The sequence below is a fragment of the Ursus maritimus genome, unplaced genomic scaffold (assembly GCF_017311325.1).
Source record: "Ursus maritimus isolate PB19 unplaced genomic scaffold, ASM1731132v1 scaffold_24, whole genome shotgun sequence".
In the NCBI taxonomy this organism is placed as follows: Eukaryota; Metazoa; Chordata; class Mammalia; order Carnivora; family Ursidae; genus Ursus; species Ursus maritimus.
This window is the reverse complement of record NW_024424897.1, coordinates 25,498,366-25,519,175: the sequence shown is the minus strand read 5'-3', so window position 1 is coordinate 25,519,175 and position 20,810 is coordinate 25,498,366. Positions and strand designations below refer to the sequence as shown.

Below are 20,810 nucleotides of genomic sequence, written 5' to 3'. Positions count from 1 at the left end.
CAGCCCCACGCACTCTTCCTCAAACCTCCCGTTCCAAGCCCCAGCCATCTCCATTTTTATGTTGGAAATCAAGGGATCTGGGATCATGGCCAAGGCAGAGTCTCCCAGGTATGGGCTGGGGTCTTCCTGCTTTTTTGGCCCTCACAGCTGCTGAGGAAAGGGTTGGGAGAAAAGGGAGAGAGAACTGGGGAGGACGGAGAGCCTGTTCGATCCAAGAAACTAAGTGTTTGGCTCCTCCTATCCTTGACGCAGGAGCTGCTAACCTTTTCCAAGGAGGGCGAACCCAGCCTGGGTCCAGCTGGGTCCCAGGGGCTGAGCCCCCTGGGGGCACGTTTCCCACTGGTGTCACCTGCTGGACACAGCCTGAGAAGGGAGGAGGGAGCCTTGAACTTCCTTTGCGTCGTCCCCTGCACATCCTGCGGCACCCCCAGGAGTCTTACTTTGTCCATCTATAAAACAGCCCCCCCCACCCCATGTCACCGGGCCAGTGACAGACCCCATCGCTGGTTCACTGCACACAGAGGCACTGAGCTTTAGGAGGGGTTCCTGTGTAGCTGGGAGCTTGTGCCTCCATGCGAGAGGGGCTACTGACCTGACGGACAACAGAGCTGACCCATGGCCGAACCCCAACAGGACAGGAGGGAGAAGCCGGCAGGTGAGTCTGGAAGCCCTGTTTCCCACGTGGTCCTCAAGCATTTGGGAGGGGCTAAGGAAGGTGCAGGGGAGGATGCTGCAGCCGGTAGGGCAGTGGCCCTTCGCAGCTCTGCCGCAGGTGGAGTCGGGAGCAGAGCGAGCAGACCGAGCGTCCTTTAGGGGAAGCAAGTATCCGCAGCCGTGAGGATGAACAGTAGCCGCCCGCGATTACCGATTACCGGCGCGCACTTCTTTGCTTCTTACGACCTTGCGAGGTAGAGATTATTAACCCCATTCTCCAGATCAGAGAGGTTAAGTAACTTGTCTAACGAGTCACTGCTACTGTGGCCGAGGGAAACTTCAAACCCAAGTCTGCCTGGCTTCAGAGGGCGTGCTTTCTGACTTCTGCCAGACCCGGAGCACACGCGGGGCATCTTCATCTGACAGGTTCATCAGAGAAGAAAACGCTATTACCTGTGGCAGGCGGGGCTGGGGGAGGTTCCTTGCGCTGTCTGCGTGGGGTGAGTGGGGGAGGGGTGGGGAAGGCATCATCTCAGGTTGGGTACCCGAGACTCTGCAGGGCTTCCCGGGAGAGGGGCTTGCTCCGTGGCCCACAGCGCAGGGCAAGGAGGAGCCTGCAGATCCCGCTGCCTTGCGAGGGGTTGGGGAGGGACTGGGCAGTGCGGGGAGGGACTGGGCAGTGCGGAGAGAGTAGTTTTTGAGCCAGAAGCAAGGCTGGCTTCTTGGGCCTGTGATCGCAGCAGCTGTGCAGAGTCCCACATTCAGAAAAGGTCCCACACTTGGGATTAAATGCGCTGTGGTCGCTGGCTTGACATTTTAAACAATTTTTTTTAAAGATTTTATTTATTTGAGAAAGCACGCGTGCGTTCGAGCAGGGGGAGAGGTAGAAGGAGAGGGAGGAGCTGACTCCCTGCTGAGCAGGGAGCCCAATGCCGGGCTCAATCCCAGGACCCTGGGATCATGATCTGAGCCCAGGGCAGACGCTTAACTGACTGAGCCACCCAGGTGCCCCATTTTAAATAATTTTATCTTGGAGTCTGTTTTGTGAGTGAAGTCAGCCGGGACAGTGGGGCACGTGCTGGGGCGTTGGGAGCTGGGAGCCTTGACCCACGTGTGTGCGCAGCCCCACTCCCAGCCCACCGCCCCTTCCCCACCAGAGTTCTGCTGTCTCCTTCGGCCCCTGGCAGGGACTCAAGCAAGAGCTGGAGTTGAGGCGGACAAGGGGGGCATGTTCCTAGGGCGACAGGCAGTGAGGAGGCAGGGAGCTCTCCCCCACCCCCATCCAGGTACAGATGGGTGCAGGTGGGAGGTTGATTCCCGGGGGGTCACCCATCTGCCGTGGGTTAGGGGTGCGGCTTTGGGGAAGCCGTTTTGCACACCTTCCTTTTGCTCTGGGCTCCGCTGATGTCGCTAGCCCTGGTCACATCCCGGTCCTGCCATGTACTCACGGGGCAAGCTCAAGCAAGCTACTTCACCTTTCAGCCTCCATTTTCTTATCTGAAAATGGGAATGTCAACACCCCACAGGATTTTTTTTTTTTTTGAGGACAGTGAGGTTTGGTTTTTTTTTTCTTTCCCAAATGCAAATCTGATTATGACACCTTGGGCTGAGAACTAATGGCTTGGTGTTGTTCTAGATAAAAACCAAACCTTTCACCTGGGCCAGCGCTTTCCAATAAAAACGATGTAAACCACATATTTAAAAATTTCCTTGTTAGCCACATTTTTAAAAAGACAGGTGAAAATAATTTTAATGTATTTACTTCACTCAATATATCAAAATTATCATTTCAACATAAAACAGATATTAAAAAGTAAATATGTTACATTTTTTTCCTGTCTTTGAAATTGTACTTTATGTATTTTTATGAAATGAGTGTATCTCGCTTCACACGACGAGCGGCCACCGAACTGGTCGGCCTGGAAGCGCACAGTCCGGCGGCTGCCAGGCCCACCTCACGCCGTCTTGCCACGCTCTCTGCCCAGCAGCCATGTTAGATGCCTTCTTTCCTCAAAAGCTCCACTCCATCCACACACGGTTCCTTTTGCTGTTTCTAGCCCTGGGGCGCTCATCTTCCTCTTTTTCGCTCTAGATCTGGTTAAGCCTACTCATCCTTCCATGTCAGCTCAACGCCCAGCCCTGAGGGCGCCCTTCCTTGACCCCTTCCCATGCTTTCATGCTGTTGTGTCTCTGGCCCTCGCCAGCCCCACACCTGTAACTTCACATTTACTTGAGGTCACTGGGTCAGGATCTCTCTCTCCTCTAGTTTGCCAGCTCTAGGACAGAGACCGCTCTAGGTTTTGGGGTGGTGGCTTGAATCCTGACCCCAGGGCTTAGCACAGTCTCTCAGGGAGCAGGGCGGATCCTGAGGCCTGGCCCTTGGAAAGCACTCTAATGCTCACTGTCCTCTGCCTTCCTTCTGATTGAGAAAATGCCTTATAAAGGAACTCTGCTCGAGAATTGGGGACACGAAGCACTCAGTGCCCAAAATATTTAAGTAGAAACTTGAGTTAAGTACACAGATTATAAATATTTCTTCCCCAGATTACATACCACTTAAAAATAGCGTCTCAGCTCCTTTTCACGATTTGGGCCATGATGAAGGAAAATGACTCTTCAAGTCGGAACATAATTACTGCCCTTTTCGTGACTTGGCTTTTCCCTCGAGGATCCCTCGAGGAGGAGGCGGAACTGGGGAGCAGGAAGTGGGGAGGGGGCACCGTTGTCCCTGTTTGAGAGCCAAATGCTGAGGTGCTGCCGTTTCTCAACGCTTTCTTTTTAAGATTTTATTTATGAGGGAGAGAGAGAGCACGAGTGGTGGGAAGGGGCAGAGGCAGAGGAGAAGCAGACTCCCCGCTGAGCAGGGAGCCTGGCATGGGACTGGATCCCAGGACCTTGGGCTCATGACCTGAGCTGAAGGAGCTGCCTAACTGACTGAGCCACCCAGGCGCCCCAACGCTTTCTTGTTCTAATTCCCTCCCAGATGAACATAAACGAGGCCCCAATCCACAGCCGCCAACGGACCCAGGGGGTGCCCAACCTGAGGACACCCGTGCAGGTGAGGACGCAGCCCCGGGGCCCCGTGGCAAAGCCAAACACGCCCTTCGGGTTCTTCTACCTTCAGTCAACACTCCTTAGGCCAGCGAGTGTGAAGACTCCCTCGACACCTCTGTCCCCCCACAAAAGATGGTACAATTCTCCTGCTTCTCAGGGCCTGTCACCTTGAAGTCCTGGGGAGGGGTGCAGTAGGAATCACAGGGAATCGTCTGCACGTCTACACCACAGCTTCTCAAGGATACAGGGCCCCAGGGCTCAACAGTTCCTTGAAGCTTTTCAAATAAACAAGTTTAAACACCTACCATGTACGGCTCGAGGGTGATACATTTAAATCTTATTAATTTTTTCAATCCCCGTCCGGCTTCAAACTGCAAGCTCTTTGGTGAGTATAATGGGGCATACACCCCAGAGCTTGCCCAGCACCCCAAGAAAAGCCTCAGATAATCTGAAGTTCCTAGACACCAATAAAAGCTCCGTGACCACCTCTTATGCAGTTCTTGGGACACGCTGTGCTGTAAGAATGGATGATGTTGTCAACTGAAAGGCTTTACATCGGGTGTTTTCTTTCTTTTACGAATGAATTTGCAGGGGATTTCGAGCTGGTGCTTAAAGTCAGAATCCAGAGTCCCAGAGAAAATGACTTCATTGAAGTTGAACTGAACAGAGGAGAGCTCAGTTACCAGAATCTACTAGAAGTCAGTTGCTCGGAACTGGGGATTGAACCGGAGCAAGTGAAGACAATCAGAAAGCTACCAAACACACTGCTCAGAAAGGTAGGGCTTGCAAGTATCTAAATGCAGACGTTTTCGGGGTTCTAAGTGGGCGAAATTAATGTTCTGTGAAGCTCATCACTTAGCTTTTGCATTTCTAATGCGAAAACAAATTTAAGACCCTGGGAAATGTGGGCTGCAGGGCAGCTATGGTAGCTAAGTAATTTTCAATCTGGTGCTTTTACCGATTTGCACACCTAAATTCATAAACCCTTTAAAATGGTCTGAATTACAACTGATGCCTAAGTGGAAGACTCAGTTCAATGCATTTGGCCCCTTCCATCTCTGCAAACCTGGCTGCAAAGCGGGCTGGTCTCCGGCAAGGAACAGATTACCCCACCTTTATTTGCCCACAACAGTTCAGCCTCTGTAATCTGGTAAAACTGTGTTGCATTTTTATAGATTTTCCAGATTCAAAATACAGTTCTCTAATTTCAGAAGAAAAATCTCATTTCTTTGGGCATTATTTCTTTAAAAGCTTTCAAAATGCCTTTAACAATTCTCCTTGGTGTCATGGCTAGTAGTACAGTCTTTGTAAAGGAATGGCAGGGTGATCGTATTTTCTAGATTTTTTTTTTAAATGCCCTTTCCTGGATTTGAAACAATGTGTATACAATTACTGGTGCATGCTAACTTCTTAATAAATGAGAGCTATAATTATTACTTAAAAAAAAAAAGTCCTTTTCTTACACTGCATCAGTTTGGGACTATAGTCAGTCCCCTTAGGAACCTGGAACAGAGACCCCCCCCCCGCCAAAAAAATGAATGAATGAAAGAAACAAACTTCTCGGGGCACCTGGGTAGCGCAGTGGTTAAGTGTCTGCCTTCGGCTCAGGACGTGATCCCGGTGTTCCGGGATCCAGCCCCGCATCAGGCTCCTCCATTGGGAGCCTGCTTCTTCCTCTCCCACTCCCCCTGCTTGTGTTCCCTCTCTCGCTGGCTGTCTCTGTCAAATAAATAAATAAAATCTTAAAAAAAAAAAATACCCTGAGTTTAGGCAAGAACCCAAGATGCTGGCCATTGGGACTTTTTAATCTTAATAATTTCACATGCTACCATTAAACCACTGTATAACTTCTTTTACATATTAAGGACAAAGACATTCGAAGACTACGGGACTTCCAGGAGATAGAACTCATCCTAATGAAACACGGGAGCTCTGAATTGGTAGAATACACACCATCCCTGACAGAGAAGCCCTGCTACAACAGCAATGCCGCAAAACTGACCTATTAGAAAAGCCCAGAAATGAAACCCCGGAATCACGTAACCGGTTCGCTCACTTCATGTGTATACTTTGGAAAACTGTTCCGTCTCAAACTTCTCTGGGCAGGGAGAAATTTCAAAAAGTGCTTTGACAAATAGAGCTATTTTAAAATACTGTGCGGGGCGCCTGGGTGGTTCAGGTCATGATCTCAGGGTCCCGGGATTGAGCCCCGCGTTGGGCTCCCTGCTCAGCAGGGAGTCTGCTTGTCCCTCTCCCTCTGCTCCTCCCCACTGCTCGGGCTCTCTCAAGTAAATAAAATCTTTTTAAAAAATTTGTGCAGGATGATACTTATCATAGCAAGTTTATTTTGTGGCGCTGTGCCCCAATCCTGATCAGCCATAGGTAAATACTAAGGTTCAGTCAGGACAAGTAGCCGAGGTCTGTTCATGTCAACTCCAAAAAGGGCAGGGTAAGCAGAGAGTACTGGGAAAGCCAAGACCCCCTTGGTACACTGGTTCAACCAGTGCCCCATTTTTTTTAAGACTTTATTTTTAATCTTTACACCCAACGTGGGGCTCAAACTCAAAACCCCCAGATCAAGTCACAGGATCCACTGGCTGAGCCAGCAGGTGCCCCGCCCCCCAGTGCTCCACTTTTAAAAGCATGTCACACCATAAGGCCGCCTGGGTGGCACAGTCGGTTAAACGTCCAACTCTTGGTTTCAGCTCAGGTCGTGATGCCAGGGTCCTGGGATTGAGTTCCACGTCAGGCTCCTTGCTTAGTGTGGAGTCTGCTTAAGATTCTCTTCTCCCTGACCCTCCCCCCGTGCTCTCTAAAAAAGATCTTTAAAAAAATAAAAGCATGTCACACCATCACTTCCTATTTACACTTTAACTTGCCTATAAAATGGCAAGACTTAATAGCCTCGAGTTACCTTTGAGGCCATTTTGAACACACAACTTGTACAACAGCCAAGGCACAGCCCACAGCACTCAACTCTACTTATCAGATGAAAAAAACAAAGTCGGCACTCTAACCAACAACTAGCTCAAAGCTAGATTCCTATCACACTACCTAGAATCCTTCTGGGTCAACTCACCCAAACTTCTAGTTAAGAACTGCTGGTACCAGGCGCCTGGGTGGCTCAGTGTTGGGCTCTGCCTTCGGCTCGGGTCATGATCCCAGAGTCCTAGGATCGAGCCCCACGTTGGGTTCCCTGCTCAGCGGGAAGCCTCCTTCTCCCTCTCCCACTCCCCCTGCTTGTGTTCCCTCTCTTGCTGCACGTCAAATAAATAAAATCTAAAAAAAAAAAAAAACAAAAACAAAAAACCTGCTGGTACTTTGGAAGCACTCAGGTATCTTGACCCCATTTACCCACTTAACCCCATACACTGTCACTTCTCTTCACAGCCATTACTCCTGGACTCTAATTCATAGAACTGAGCTATAAAATACCAGAGCGCCTTCTGGGCAAGCAGTGTCTTGTCTCCCCCAGCACGTACTGGGCCACCATGCCGCCTCTGCAAATTCAGTACCTCAGCTTTGATGAAGGGTGGGGGACAAACACTACACCATTTCCCTCGCCCAACTGTCCAAAGAGCAAAGTTTTAAACAGTGTGGGTACAGATGTACCATTCCATTCATAAAAATGTGAAGGGCGCCTGGGTGGCTCAGTCGATTGAGCATCCGACTCTTGGTTTCGGCTCAGGTCATCTCAGGATCATTAAGATCGAGGCCTGCGTTGGGCTCCACGCTCAGCGCCGAGTTCGCTTGTCCTTATCCCTCTGCTCCCTGCCACCCCCCGCCATCTGCTTGCACGCACTCTCAAATACATAAGATCTTTAAATTGGAAAAAAAAAAAAAAAGGATGAGTACATGAGACCTCAACCTTCCACTTGCTCAGCAGCCACGGACCTCTAGGGTGGGAGCACCTCCACTCGAAACTTAAGCTCAGCACGCAAGTCACAGGTCTTTCCGACAGCACAGCCCCTACTGCAAGCCAATTCACGTAGTACCGTGGCAGTGCCACAGGACTGTGAACAATGACAACCCCCAAGTGCCAATTCCAAGGTTTTCTCAATTTTGTTTTGAATAAGGAAAATTTGGGAAGGAGCTCAGGACTGGCTGTTAATGGCCCCAAATCACCCTTTGTGGGGAAGTGAGGTTTTAGGTGGTATCTTTACTACGGTAGAATCAATTTGAAAAAAATGTTGGGAGGAAAGCTTGCACTGTCACAGCAACAGCACCTACACGCTGCCTCATGATTAATTATGGTAATTCGACGAGGGCAGCAACTTATCACCAGGTTGTTGAGCAAATAGCCATTCCAATGAACATAGTTTAAACAAAAAAAAATCACAGAAACTTATTTCCTATAACACGAATAGTCTAAGGCTGAAGATTGAGTAAAAATTGGAACTTCAAGAGTAATTCTCATTGTAATTTATACTTCATGCAGACTATGGAAACCAATTTGTGAAGGTACAATTCCACTGATTTTATGCCAACTTAATGTCATTTTAAGATTTTTAAGTGGCCGAAATGAATGAGGTACTAGGATGCTTATCCTGAAAGGTTCCAGAACACATGTTGGTTAAAACAAAAAGATGGAATGATCTAGAATTCTTAGTCATTCACAACCTAATGTTTTTATAACGAGGTGACTGGTAACATAACACCCCCACTTCAGTCCCTCCTGTACAGCTCACAGGCCTGGAGAAGTTGCTGTTCCTATTCTGCTCACTGATCTATCCAAGGTTATCCCAACAGCACCTGGCACAACAGTACTCAGGGCCGCACGGAATGAAGCCAGGGTGAAGCCCTAAGCTCCGCTGGGGGATTAAAGGCTCGCCTGGGGACCACGGTTGGGGCTAAGAGTCCACTGTGGATACAGGTGAATTGCACGCACCTGCAGGCACATTCCTACTTTCAATTTCCCTTTTTTTTCCAGAATTTTGTCAGAGAGCGAGCGAGCGAGCACAGAAATATGGAACGCTTCACAAATCCGTGTGTCTTCCTCGCGCAGGGGCCATGGTCTTCTCTGCATCGTTCCAATTTTAGTGTATGTGCGGCCAAAGTGAGAGCTCACTTCACGGTGCCCCTCATGAGAACAGAACAAGGCCAGAATGGAACAGCCCCTCTGATTCAACGGTCTAGTCTGAACAGGGCAAGGATGTGCTGACCACCAGCCACGTGTACTGCTCTTCTCACCCAGCAGTTCCCTTTCTGGAAGCGCATGAATTTGCAAGAAACGTACAGCAGGACAAAAGCAGCAGCTCCTTGGCTGACACCCAACTCCCAAATGACAAGTATGTAAAGATAAAAATAAGTGATCACAAAGAAAACATACACTTACGCCCTACTTCTTGCTTCTAAAGAACTACAATTAAGGCCCTAAATTTGGCGCTCAAGAAACCATACCTTTTATACCTGCCAGAAATTACAAGACGGTAAATTTCATTAAATACAGTATGCTTTTTAAGTCTATTTTATTAGTCACTACTTACACCAAAAGACCTTGTCCCATTTTTTAAATTTAAATTTTATTAAGAAATATCATACATACAAAAGCACATAAACATACAGTTTAAAAAAGAAACCGCCCACCCAGCTTTAGCAACAAAGCATCGTCAGCAGTTCCTCTGAAGGCTGTTCCTTGCCCTCCACGGTCTCCTCTCCCTGCGATGCAAGAGGTAACACTGAACTCCAAGTTATCATTTTCTTGCTTTTCTTTCATTTACCATAGATTTAACAGCTTGATTTTGACCTTCACAGAAACGGAACCATAGTGGATGTATTCTTATGCAACTTGCTTTTCCAAGATTCATCCGTGTTCACACGTGTAGCTGTGGCTGACTTCCGTGCAATTCCACTGCGGGAATAGGCCACAGAATCTACCCAGTGGACTGAAGGACAGGTGGGGTTTTTCCAGTTTATTCTTGTTTTCCTTTTCTTCCTATTACAAACAACGCTGTTGTGACATTTTCACATCCATCTCCTGAAAACACGTGTTAAGAGTTTTTCTAGGGTATGTATCTAGGAGTGGAATAGCCACACAAGAAATTAGGGCACGGCCATTTATGCCAAACTACTTCCAAAGCTGTTGTTCCTAAACATTCTTAAATCTGTTGACAACTGAGCTACTTGGGAGGGCTGAGGACAAGAAACAGATCAACTATGACTCTCAAACTGCATTTTCAAAGTAGGAAATTTAAAAATCTGATACAACAATGAAAAACACATTGACTTCTCCGCTTTGGTTTACTTGAAATGTATTTTTAAAAACTACATGTTAAAACTTAAAAGGGCGGTCTCCTACATCTCAATGTTTCTAAATATACGGAGTGAAAACAGCAAGATTCAAAACATATGGTGTACTTCATATATAAAAAAAGGTCTATACATATATGCTTACAGCCCCCACCACCCACCTCCCTCCAGAAAGAATAACTGTTAACAGTAGCTCCTGGAGAAGAAGAACCAGAGGGACAGGAAAAGGGAGAGAGATCACTTAACACTTCTACTGTTGTTTTTTGAACCACGTACAAGCATTACAATTGTAACATAAAATTCTTTAAAAGTAGTCCTTGGGGTTCTTTCATAAACTAAAAATCAGTCTGAACTCACACTTGAAAATCGTCCCTGAAAGAAGTCCCATCCCACAGATAATATACACAATAAATTCTCGAGTGTTTTCCTTTTGTTTCATGCACTTTAGAATAATGTTTAAAAATATTCACACAGCCCATCTAAAATGCATTTTTAAAAGCACGGAATGGATGCAAGCTCAAAAAACTCCCACCCTAAATTTTTCCGTTGTAACATCTCTAGAAACTTTAATCAGAAGGTGGCTAACAACCTGTATGTGGTCTAAGTGTTCTCAGACCCTGGAAACAGGGTGGTTTGTCTTCTGTGACACTAACTATATACTGGGGACACCAGACAGACTGCCTATGGTGGAATGTATAAGGCCAGGAGATAAATATCTAAGCTGAAATATGACTGGCTTATTATAACCTCAAGAAGGCAAGAAATGGGTCTTAATCCAAACTGAAAAATACAGCTGACCCTTGAACATGAATGTGAACTGCATGTGTCCACTCATACAGGGATTTTCTACAGCCGATTATTATAAATGTATTCTCTCTTCCTTATGATTTTAACACTTTTTCTCTAGCTTACTTTATTGTAAGCATGCAGTACATAATACATATACAACATACATGTTAACAATGTTATAGGTAAGGCTTCTGGTCAGCAGTAGGCTACTAGTACTTTTGGGGAAGTCAAGTATACATGGATTTGACTGAATGGGGGGGTGGGAGGATGGCTGGCACCCCTCACCTCCCTCATTGTTCCAGGGTCAACTGTAAATATACTGTTATCTGTTCGAAGGAAAAATGCCTTAACAAAACAGGAGGTGATGCTAGAGTCTTCCTACATGGCAGAGGGGAGGGTGCCAGAGCAGCAGACTCATTACTTGGTCCCCTTGAGACACACAATGGAAAGTAAGCTACCAGACCAGTACTACAGTTGAGGACTCCGGCCAATTAAACATTCATCCCATTTATTTTCATTAATGAACTTGTTTTAATTTCTTAACTTTTAGAAATACATGCTGAGATATTTACAGATTAAAGGTGTGTCTGAGACTTGCCTGAAAATGATAGGAGGCAGGGGATACATACACACATGCATATACACATATAAAATAAGACTGGCCATTGAGTCTTACTAGTGGTTGAGTTTTAATAGAGGCTAATTATACTGTTCTACTTTTATGTAGGTCTTAAGTTTTCCAAAATAAAACTCTGAAAAAATTTGATTCCTCTGAATCCATTCCAACCTTATCAAGTAATCTTCTGAGTAATAAAATCTGGTGCCCCTTAAAGGCTTTTCACACAGAAAATACACACTGACCATCTTGACAACTGTCTGGCCCTAAAGGCAGAAATGTGTATTTCTCACAGTAAATTCAATTAGCACACAGCCTCTATACTGGGTTCTTATGAATTTGCTAAAACTCATTTCCTCTTGAGCTGATTAAATTTTGGGTGTTGAGGGCAACCCAACTTGACCCCCAACTAAAACCAGACCTTAGTCATGGCCACACGAAGAGGCCAGGCGTCTCCCTCAAATCCTACAGAGCTTCAATCATGATGAACACATCTAAGTGTCCGCAGAATCACGAAGACGATGACGACTTCTCATGAACTCGTTTACTGTACCTCATTGAAATTAGTTACTAATTCGAGGTGAGGAAGAACAAATCTGGCATTTTAATTCCTTAATAAACTTAGTGCCTTAATACTTCAGCCAATTGTTTTCTGTTCTTCTTGATACCGAGTAACAGAATATGGCAAACTAGCACTTTAAGTCCTTTACTCTTGCAACCGCAATCTTGTCAAACTACACAAAGCCATGCTTGGCTGCCTGTGTGAGACTGATTCGCCATCTCATCCTAATCCTGACGAAGGCAGAGATAACCCTTCACCTCCCGCTGCGATCTCCTGGATCAGCTAGGAAGCCAGGAGCGCTCTGTGCTCCCAGTGTGATCTCACACCGAGCACCTCTGAGGTGGCAGCTTCATTACTTTCCAAAGCTCGGTGGAGGGTATTTTAGTACATTCTCTGACAGTTCACCACGCCCATTACACGGAATACAGTGGCCTAACAGTGAGGCACTGGACCGAGAGGCAGAGACCCAGGTTCCACAGGCTAGCTCGCTATCCACATGGAGCCATGTGACCTTGCATAAGTCATTTAACCCAATTACTTGGTTTCACTACCTATAAACGGACAGCAAGACTTGAAAACTATAAATCACAAAGAACTGCTATGACACATGTAGCTGGAGAGAACACTTTTACACAGTCGCCAAAGCTGCCTATAGATAGAAACATGCTGCCAAATTAGCTGTATGTGGGGGAAAAAATCACCTGCTTAAGCATCAGTTTTTGAAATAAATCATTATGTGTACTACACACCCCACACACAGAAATGAATACATTTGTAATCTGACAAGACCAGATTAAAAGAAATCTTGATACAGGATTTAAAACAAAGACCAAAAGCTAGTTAAAAGTTCCTGAACGCTCTTCTACATCATTCTCTCATAGCTAGAGGAGGATAGTGTCCATCAGAAGGATAGTCTGAATTTTCTACTACTAAAGGAATCTCTCAGGGGATGTAAAAATATATTCTAGTTCACTGTACATCTTTGCTATTAAAAGCAGAATTCAAATTTATTCATAACCACCCAAAATTGAAGCACCATTATTTAAACATTTAAACTGCGAAAATTCTATAAAAATTAGTCTTAAACAGAACAATCAGATAAAACTGTACACCAACACCTCTAGTAACAGTGCACCTCATATTTAAAACAAGGGACTAGTTCAGAGTCAATAGCTTTATTAGAAAAAGATTAATACTAAAACTTTTCAATGACAGAGACAATCAAATCTGTAACAGAAAGTCAGAGATACTTTATTTTCACTTCTAAATCCAAAGGCTAGGTATCGCAGAGTTGTAAAAATGGAATCCCACTTAGTCTGATTCACACAAATACTAACGTTTAACCTGTTTTCAAAGTCCAAGAATGAAAACTTGCAATTAAACACTGAGCAAGCCACATGTTTAGGTAATATTTCTTAAAAAGTCTTAAAGAAAAAAAATATGATACAGGACCTAAGTTTTCAGTGGCATATATATATATATATACTATCAACACACGTTCTGAAATCTGGTAAGGTCACATCAGTCCTGAATTAATTTTTAATAAAAAACCAAAAAAACAAAAAAAAACAAAACAAAACAAAAAACAACTAACTGAGCTTTATACTTTTTCTATGCCACTATAGTTTTCTTTCACCTCATTTTAATGTCGATCTTCACTTTATGTCGTTTTCAGTTTTCTTCCAAAAATCTTCGAACAGTAGTCCTACAATGCAAAATTTGGGGAAAAATGATAATTAGACAACATGTAAAAGGCAAATTTTTATGACTAAGTGTTGGCCCAGTCACTAACTGCTAATTAATATATGTACATGGAATGTTTGTATTCTTCTTAATTCTCAAGCATCAGTGTGGACTTAAAGCCTTGTGCCTGTGTATGCTTGCCTATGTGTGAATGGCTCACACACGGACACTATACTGCTGTCCTAGAAGAAGAAAGCCATTGACAAAACCAACTAATCGGTACTCCCTTTCATTTATTTATTTTATCCCAAGCCACTAGCCCAAAGAATGAATAGTTTATAGGTTTTAAGAACTCTTATAAAACCTAACTTTTAATAGTTCTTTAAAAACCCAAATTCATTCTATACGATTCATTGGTTCTTTCGTGTTTCAGAGATTGAAGGTGTCTATCCTCGCTACTCACTGCTGCTTTAAACGTTATCAGCCAGTGACTACTCCTACGTGCCTATGGCTGACTGCAAACGCTCCTACACCGTAGGAAATATTAAACACATACCTCTTAAAGACTTGAGAATTGCATTGAATGTAACAAGGCGAATAATATGAAGTGTTTATTGTATTTAAAATTCTTTAAAGATATCTAATTCTGGGCACCACTGCATCCCTACATACAGTTGAAAAAAAATTCCATTCTGTTAACATTTGATTTAAAAGTTTTCACGCAATACACAAAAAACCCCTCTGTGCTTCTTGTAAAGAACAAAAAAGATACACAACAGTTAAGCGTAAAGATCACAGGCAATAGCATTCAAACATGGATGTGGGTAGAGAAAGGAGTACCTGGCATGAGTACCTGCTTAGTTTGACTGAATCCTTGATTTTTAATTTGGCTTTTCATGGGCCGCTCACAACACCAACGCTGTGTGAGGTATGGTAGTCAGCTGCAATAATTCATAAACCCTACACTTCCATCAATCCAATGCTACTGGCTCTCGAGTTACAGAACAAACTGCATTAGAATGCAAGGCAATAAAGCAAAAAACTAGAAACATCCTTGACAAAGAAATACTAGCAGTTTAATTAAAACAAAGTAGTCCAACATGTGCCTCAGAAATATTTAAGTTTTTAAAGCATATGTCTCTGCCAATGTACCAACACAAGATGGACTTAATACCAAAAAGAAAAAAAAAACAGTTCAACCTTTTTATTAAAAAAAAGAAAAAAAAAAAAGAAATGACAGCAAAATCCCTAAAAAAAAGGATAATTAACTTTTCAATGGCGACTATATTACAAACGTGGGCAATAATTTCCAAAGAGGCACACTAATGGGGGCACGAGTCTGCTACAAAATAGCTGAGACAAAACAATGTACCTCAAAATGTTTTGCAGGACTACACTGTCTTTTCCTTCAGAAGATGCTTTTGTAAGTCTTCTTACTCGGCTTAGCTCCATCTTCATCTGTGCATACTTACGCTGCACTGTCAAACAGTAACAAAAAGCCCTAATCAAAGTGAGAAACAATACACTTACCTCTGTCTGATCTGAGGTCTTATCAGATCAGTTTTAATTGGACTGAGTGTCACCTTCAGATTTAATGTCTTCACTGGTCCCATTGACCTCATTCTTAGTATCACTTTCCTTTGATTCAGTGTTTGTGTCTTCACTCTGTTTTTCTCGACTACTGGACTTCACACTACTTTTTTTATCATCAGATCCCCTCTTTTCTGCCATAAAAGAAGACATTGATCGTGGATTTTAAAGTAAAATACAATACATACATGACATTTTGAAAAGTGAAACAATTGAGAGATGAAAAGACAATTATTTCCCACAGAGTGCGAGTAACATAGTTTGGTGAATCTTATTAAAGGGATAAAATCTGTAAGTTATGAAGGAGGGAGAGGGCCGTACAGGGAATTAAGAGAAAGCAAAAGGTAAAACAGTAGGCAAATTCTCTCCAACTGGTGAGAAGCTACTAAGAACGGGCAACTCCAAATCCCTGCAAGATCTAAGATTTAAGTTTCATTTCGGGTATGGAATATCAAAAAGCAATGGAAAAGGTATGAAGATAGTACACAAAAACTGTGTTCACATGAAGTAAATTACAAAGGTAAAAAGTAAAAACAGTAACTGCAAAAGGTGAAAAAAGCTGAACACTTAATAGGCATGTTTCTCCAACTATAGATTTTTTAATGCAAAAGATTACTTACATATGTACATATTTGAATACCTAAGAGGTGCAAGCCCAATAAAAGAAAGTAGATCTCAGACCTCAATCCAAGTACTGAACTTTGGTGCTTTGCTAAGAAAAGTAATATATACGCCATCTCAGAGTTGTTTTTCCAAAAGGAGAAAATTAAAATTCAACTCAACTGCGAATAAAGAATGGAAAAAGTAAATCTCAACTTTTTCTCCTACTGTTTTCCCTGAAATGGTAAACCTCAGACTAGGGGTAAAAAGTGGTACATGGATTAAGTATATTCCAGCTTTTTTAGTTCCAAGTATTGCCTAACAAAAGAGTTCTACAGAAAATGTTAATGCAAACCACAAACTTTGTGGAAAAATTATTTTTCCCCATAAAACTATGTTAAGAATAGCTGGTCTAGCAGAGTAGTTCATAAGACAGAAAGACGATTTAAGAGAAGCACAACCCTCTACAGATCCTGGACAAAGTTGTTAAGACACAACAGCAAGCAACTGGGAGAGGGATGGTAATGAAAACAAAATATGGCAGGGGCAGGGGCACTCATTCAAGAATGGGAGAACTGAAGATCGTATGTGAAGGAGTGTATTCAGTCCGTAAGACTTGCAAAAAGCATACGAAGCACTGTCCAAATAGCTGACTGCAGGACTTGCTCCATGTCTGTCCGTCGACTTACGAGAACTGTGCCAGTACAGTGTGCTCTAACTGACCTTGTGGGAAAGTCCTCCCTTTGTGTCTTATGGGCTTCTCCGGTGCACAGGTAGCTTCAATGAAGAAGAGTCGTCTTGTTGCCCCGTAGAGGACTAGTAGTCAGTCCAATAATCTTATCTTCTGCCCTATGTAGATATGGTAGATCTTAATAGTCCTAAGGACATCCACAAAGTGTAGTGGATTTCAGGGCTATGGATTAAAAAAGGAAACTCTCTTGACAAAGAGAGAACCCTAAATTGGCTGGTGTTAAGAAATACAGGTCTGTGGAAGAAACCACTTTTCGCTGTGGAGTTGAAGTGCTTCCATCGCAGCACCTGGAGCAGTGAACTCTGCTTACTCGTGCCATTATCAAGTGCTGTTCCTGCTCAGAGTTCAGGCCTTCAGTCATCTATATACCTAGGAGTGCCTGAACGGCTACACGGCATTTTCAAAAGCCAGTAAATCGTATCACTTCTAAAAGAGATCCCCAAGTTTAAGACAAATCTATAATGCATTCCCCATCTTTCAAGGTGACCTCATGCAGAGCTTTCTCTGAATCACATCTTCTCTCCTTCCTCCATACCTCACCAGGAAAATCTCGTTTGTCCATAATCCAAACACAACGCAGCTTATTTACTTAAGCAAAAGTTTTACTAAATTTTATGACGTCATTATCACAATTAGGATTTTTTATAGCTAAGCAATTCAGGACATCTTTCTGCTCTACCCAGAAATTACACAAGCATGTCTTGTTTTTAGTCAGGCCACTGCTCATTGTTGAGCCCAGTTATGATGGCCAGCTAGCTTCTGTCCCCAAGAACCAATTCAACTATTTTACGTGCCGTGAAGTATGATATAGCAAAGAACTTTAATTCTCAAAGAGAAGTGATTAATTTGATCTCTGACATCCATTATTTGGCTCTTGAGACTGGCCCCGTCACCCGAAAGATGCACTACATAAAAAAAGTCTTGCAAAAAACAGGTGAAACTCTAAAACTAATGTAAAATCAGGTAATAATCCTTTGTAAACTGCCTGTTGAATCACGGAAGTAATTTCTAAACTTAAAGCCTGTGACAGTAAATTTAAAAAACTGCCCTTGTTTCCTACTTTTTAACATTTGCTCCATGTTGTAGAAAAAAACCCAATATATGTAAATATTTTTTGAAAGAAAAGGTACACCTATGTGAGGAAAAATGAAAGTGTAAGACCAAAAAAATACGTCCACTGTTTGCACTGCTAGTTCTCTAACTCAGTCTAACAAAAACCCGCGTCTGGCCCCCAAAAAACTCACAAATACCATAGAATAGTTCCATAGGGGCGCCTGGGTGGCACAGCGGTTAAGCGTCTGCCTTTGGCTCAGGGCGTGATCCCGGCGTTACGGGATCAAGCCCCACATCAGGCTCCTCTGCTGGGAGCCTGCTTCTTCCTCTCCCACTCCCCCTGCTTGTGTTCCCTCTCTCGCTGGCTATCTCTATCTCTGTCAAATAAATAAAATCTTTAAAAAAAAAAAAAAAGTTCCATAAAAGAAAATAAGAAATGAGTGTCACATGAAAGTCCAGTTTAATAAACGCCAACACAGCAGCACGTATGTCGGGTAGTCAGACATGGACACAGACAGGCAGAACAGGATGGGACACGCAGAGCCAAGAGAAACCCAAATCAGCCCTTGCTCTCATTTCTAAAAACCATGCTAAGCAGAACGGCCCAGTCAATATAAAATGAAAGATGTTCGAAGAATCTAAAGAAAATACAGAAAGGAGACCCTGATGATTTAAAAGAATTATCTTTCAGTAAAGACTAAACTAAAAGATGAGAATATCCATGTGAAAACATGCCAAAGACAAAATGAAAAAGTCCATTAATAGTGCAGTGAACAGTGCATTCCAGCCACTGGAATGCCACCCAAAACCAAAGGGGAAGTACAAAGGAAAGAGTATGTTGTTTCAATAGAAAACATGGTTAAGACATGAGTAAAGGATTCAACTTCTGCAAACTCAGAGTTAATTATGCAGGTAAATGAAGGCTGCACATGAGGACCAATGCAACACAGCACACTCACTCTGCAAGACACACTATGGAACACGCAGCAGATAAAAAAAGTGTTGCCAATAAACAAGTTAATAAATTCTACAGCCTAATAACCCTGAAAGGTAATGCAATACTTGGAAGAATCAAGACGATAAACCCTCAGGTGAACAACTGAAGAATGTGGTTTTAACATGTTCTAAGAGAACACCAGGTCAACTGTCATTCTCACAAATCAGAGCAGGAAAGGGGAAAATACTGCCCATCTCCTACTGAATGGTGTTTGCAGGAAGTAAAAAAGACAGCTTGAAATGGAACTCTGCCTATGTCCAAAGAAATGTGAGGGGGGGGGGAAGAGTGTGAAAATAGTCTCCTATTAATCAGTTAAATTCTCACATAAACTAACCTTTCTCCTTGGATTTTCTATCTTGTTCTCTGTCCCGACTTTTGCTCCTGTGCTTATAGGACTTTCGATCCCGGCTTTTTGATCTTCTTCGATCCCGACTACGAGATCTATGCTTTCTTTCTGATCTATCATGGCTTCTGCTTCTTCGTCGATCTCTACTTCTTCACATTGAAAACAAAAGGAAAGCAACTTCAGCTGACATTACAATGAGAAAAAACCTTGCAAAAATTAAACACTGTTCAATAATTAACAAGATTAAGTAAAAACCCTTTAAAAGGCAAATGACTAGAATCCACAACTCATACATATCTACAGCAGAAATCTTAAGAACTGAACATTACTAAAAATCTAACTTCAATTTTTCAAACAGTGCTAAGATAGTCATCATCATGGCTTTTTTTGACAGGATGAGCGAGCACACGGGCTTGGGGGGGGGGGTCTTAAGCAGGCTCCACGTCCAGCACAGAACCCAATGCAAGATCAGAGTTCTCATGACCCTGAGATCATGACCTGAGCTGAAATCAAGATTCAGACGCTCAAGCGACTGAGCCATCCAGGTGCCCCTATCATCATGCTCTTTAAGACTCCTCCTCAATCCCACCACTAAAACAGTAAAGCTGATTTCATTTTTCATACTTTAAAAGAATTAGTTACGAAACACTTTAGTTCTTATATTCTGCGTGATGTCATCCAAAACAAGTAGGTAATTTTCAAAATAACTTATAATTTAAATGTCTTCTTAGAATCAGTGCGAAGAGATGCACTTAAAGAGACCATCTGGTCCCACGGACTTCCTAAGAAGAGTGCATCAAACCTCCTCGGGCTGGTGGGAAATAGCAAAGAAGTTGCCTTGAAGATGGACTGGCTTACTGATTCTACTCTCATAATCCATCCTAGTGCTTGACAATACTTAGGAGCTTCCCAAGGACCAAGGAAATAACACCAGCAATTGCATACCGCACCCTCGCTACGTGCCAGGCACTGTCTCATGTGCTCTATGTACCTGCTTCGCCTTCTTTCTCTACTTCGTGATCTCTTGTGGTCCCGAGACCTGCTGCATCTTCGGTCTGAAGTTCGGCTTGAATGCCGACTTCGTGAACGACTTCTCTTTCTTCTTTCTCTGTCCCTAGCCCTTTCTTTCTCTCTTTCTTCCTCTTCTCTCCGTCTTTTCCTTTCTCTTTCTTCTCTTTCTCTCTCCCGTTCTTTTTCTCTTTCTTCCCGTTCTTGCTTCTCCTTTTTTAAACGCTCATCACGATCAGGTTCTTCAGTTCTTTTTCTTAACTTTTCCTAAAAGAAAGCAAGTATGATTTTTATACAAGTATACCCTTAAAGACACTATGAAACAATGGGAAAATACAAAGCATGTGGAGATCAACGTATGGAATTTGATGCCCTAAAAGAAAAATGTAGAAATTACAATACCATATCTATATGCAAGATGTTGTTACTTGACTAAGTCCTCAGGGACAGTCTTTCTCCCAAATTCCTAGCACAAAAGAGTCAAGAAAATAAAGCCCTCTGATAATCTGATGAATAGCAAAATTTTATGGGGATTATCACAGTTTCAAATAACACATGAAGCAAAATATCAACAAGAGGCTTACATCTCTATGTGATCAACTTTTAGCCATACTAAAGTAGAGTATTAGCTGTGGCTAAAGTGCATACTTGAAAGCAGCTTACTTTTAATTCTTCTACAGTAGCTTTAATCTTGGCATAGCCCATGTGCTGCTTTCCCATCAAATGGTCATCTACCCGGGACTGGGCATCTCCTACTATCAAAAAGGCTCCACACACTTCACAAACTTCCATTTGTTTTTCTTGGGCAGCAAAACTTTCAATCGTCTGAAATGATTAAATCAGTTATTGTAAGAGTAT

The 20,810-nt window shown here is 43.2% G+C and overlaps 2 protein-coding genes and 1 non-coding gene across 7 annotated transcripts in view; 1 reads left to right on the top strand and 2 right to left on the bottom strand.

Moving 5' to 3' along the window:
• The first annotated feature begins 615 nt into the window (after window positions 1–615).
• ANKRD40CL (ANKRD40 C-terminal like) lies at window positions 616–5,717 on the top strand. The gene is made up of 3 exons (XM_040639897.1): window positions 616–655; window positions 4,324–4,484; window positions 5,574–5,717. Exons 1-3 carry the CDS (start codon window positions 616–618, stop codon window positions 5,715–5,717), a joined length of 345 nt encoding a protein of 114 aa, XP_040495831.1.
• A 2,951-nt stretch (window positions 5,718–8,668) lies between these two features.
• On the bottom strand, window positions 8,669–8,774 carry LOC121105121. The gene has a single exon (XR_005837551.1). It is a non-coding gene; the product is annotated as a U6 spliceosomal RNA (small nuclear RNA).
• A 436-nt stretch (window positions 8,775–9,210) lies between these two features.
• LUC7L3 (LUC7 like 3 pre-mRNA splicing factor) overlaps window positions 9,211–20,810 on the bottom strand; it is a 30,761-nt gene continuing 19,161 nt past the window's right edge. For 3 of the 5 annotated variants that reach the window (XM_008687913.2, XM_040640838.1, XM_040640840.1), the window contains 5 exons: window positions 20,616–20,777; window positions 19,936–20,219; window positions 18,933–19,093; window positions 15,138–15,331; window positions 13,153–13,629 (listed from right to left, as the gene is read on the bottom strand). In XM_008687913.2, coding sequence (XP_008686135.1) covers window positions 15,171–15,331; window positions 18,933–19,093; window positions 19,936–20,219; window positions 20,616–20,777 — 768 coding nt within the window. In that variant the 3' untranslated portion in view covers window positions 13,153–13,629; window positions 15,138–15,170. Of the gene's footprint in view, window positions 9,724–13,152; window positions 13,630–15,137; window positions 16,647–18,932; window positions 19,094–19,935; window positions 20,220–20,615; window positions 20,778–20,810 lie in introns of those variants that run through there. The other 2 variants (XR_567777.2, XM_008687920.2) reach the window with 2 other exon arrangements.

Coding starts and splice junctions, on each gene's coding strand:
- ANKRD40CL (XM_040639897.1), top strand. CDS start 616: ATGGCCGAACCCCAACAGGACAGGAGGGAGAAGCCGGCAG. Junction 656..4,323: donor CAGGAGGGAGAAGCCGGCAG/GTGAGTCTGGAA, acceptor TGGTGCTTAAAG/TCAGAATCCAGAGTCCCAGA. Junction 4,485..5,573: donor CAAACACACTGCTCAGAAAG/GTAGGGCTTGCA, acceptor TTACATATTAAG/GACAAAGACATTCGAAGACT.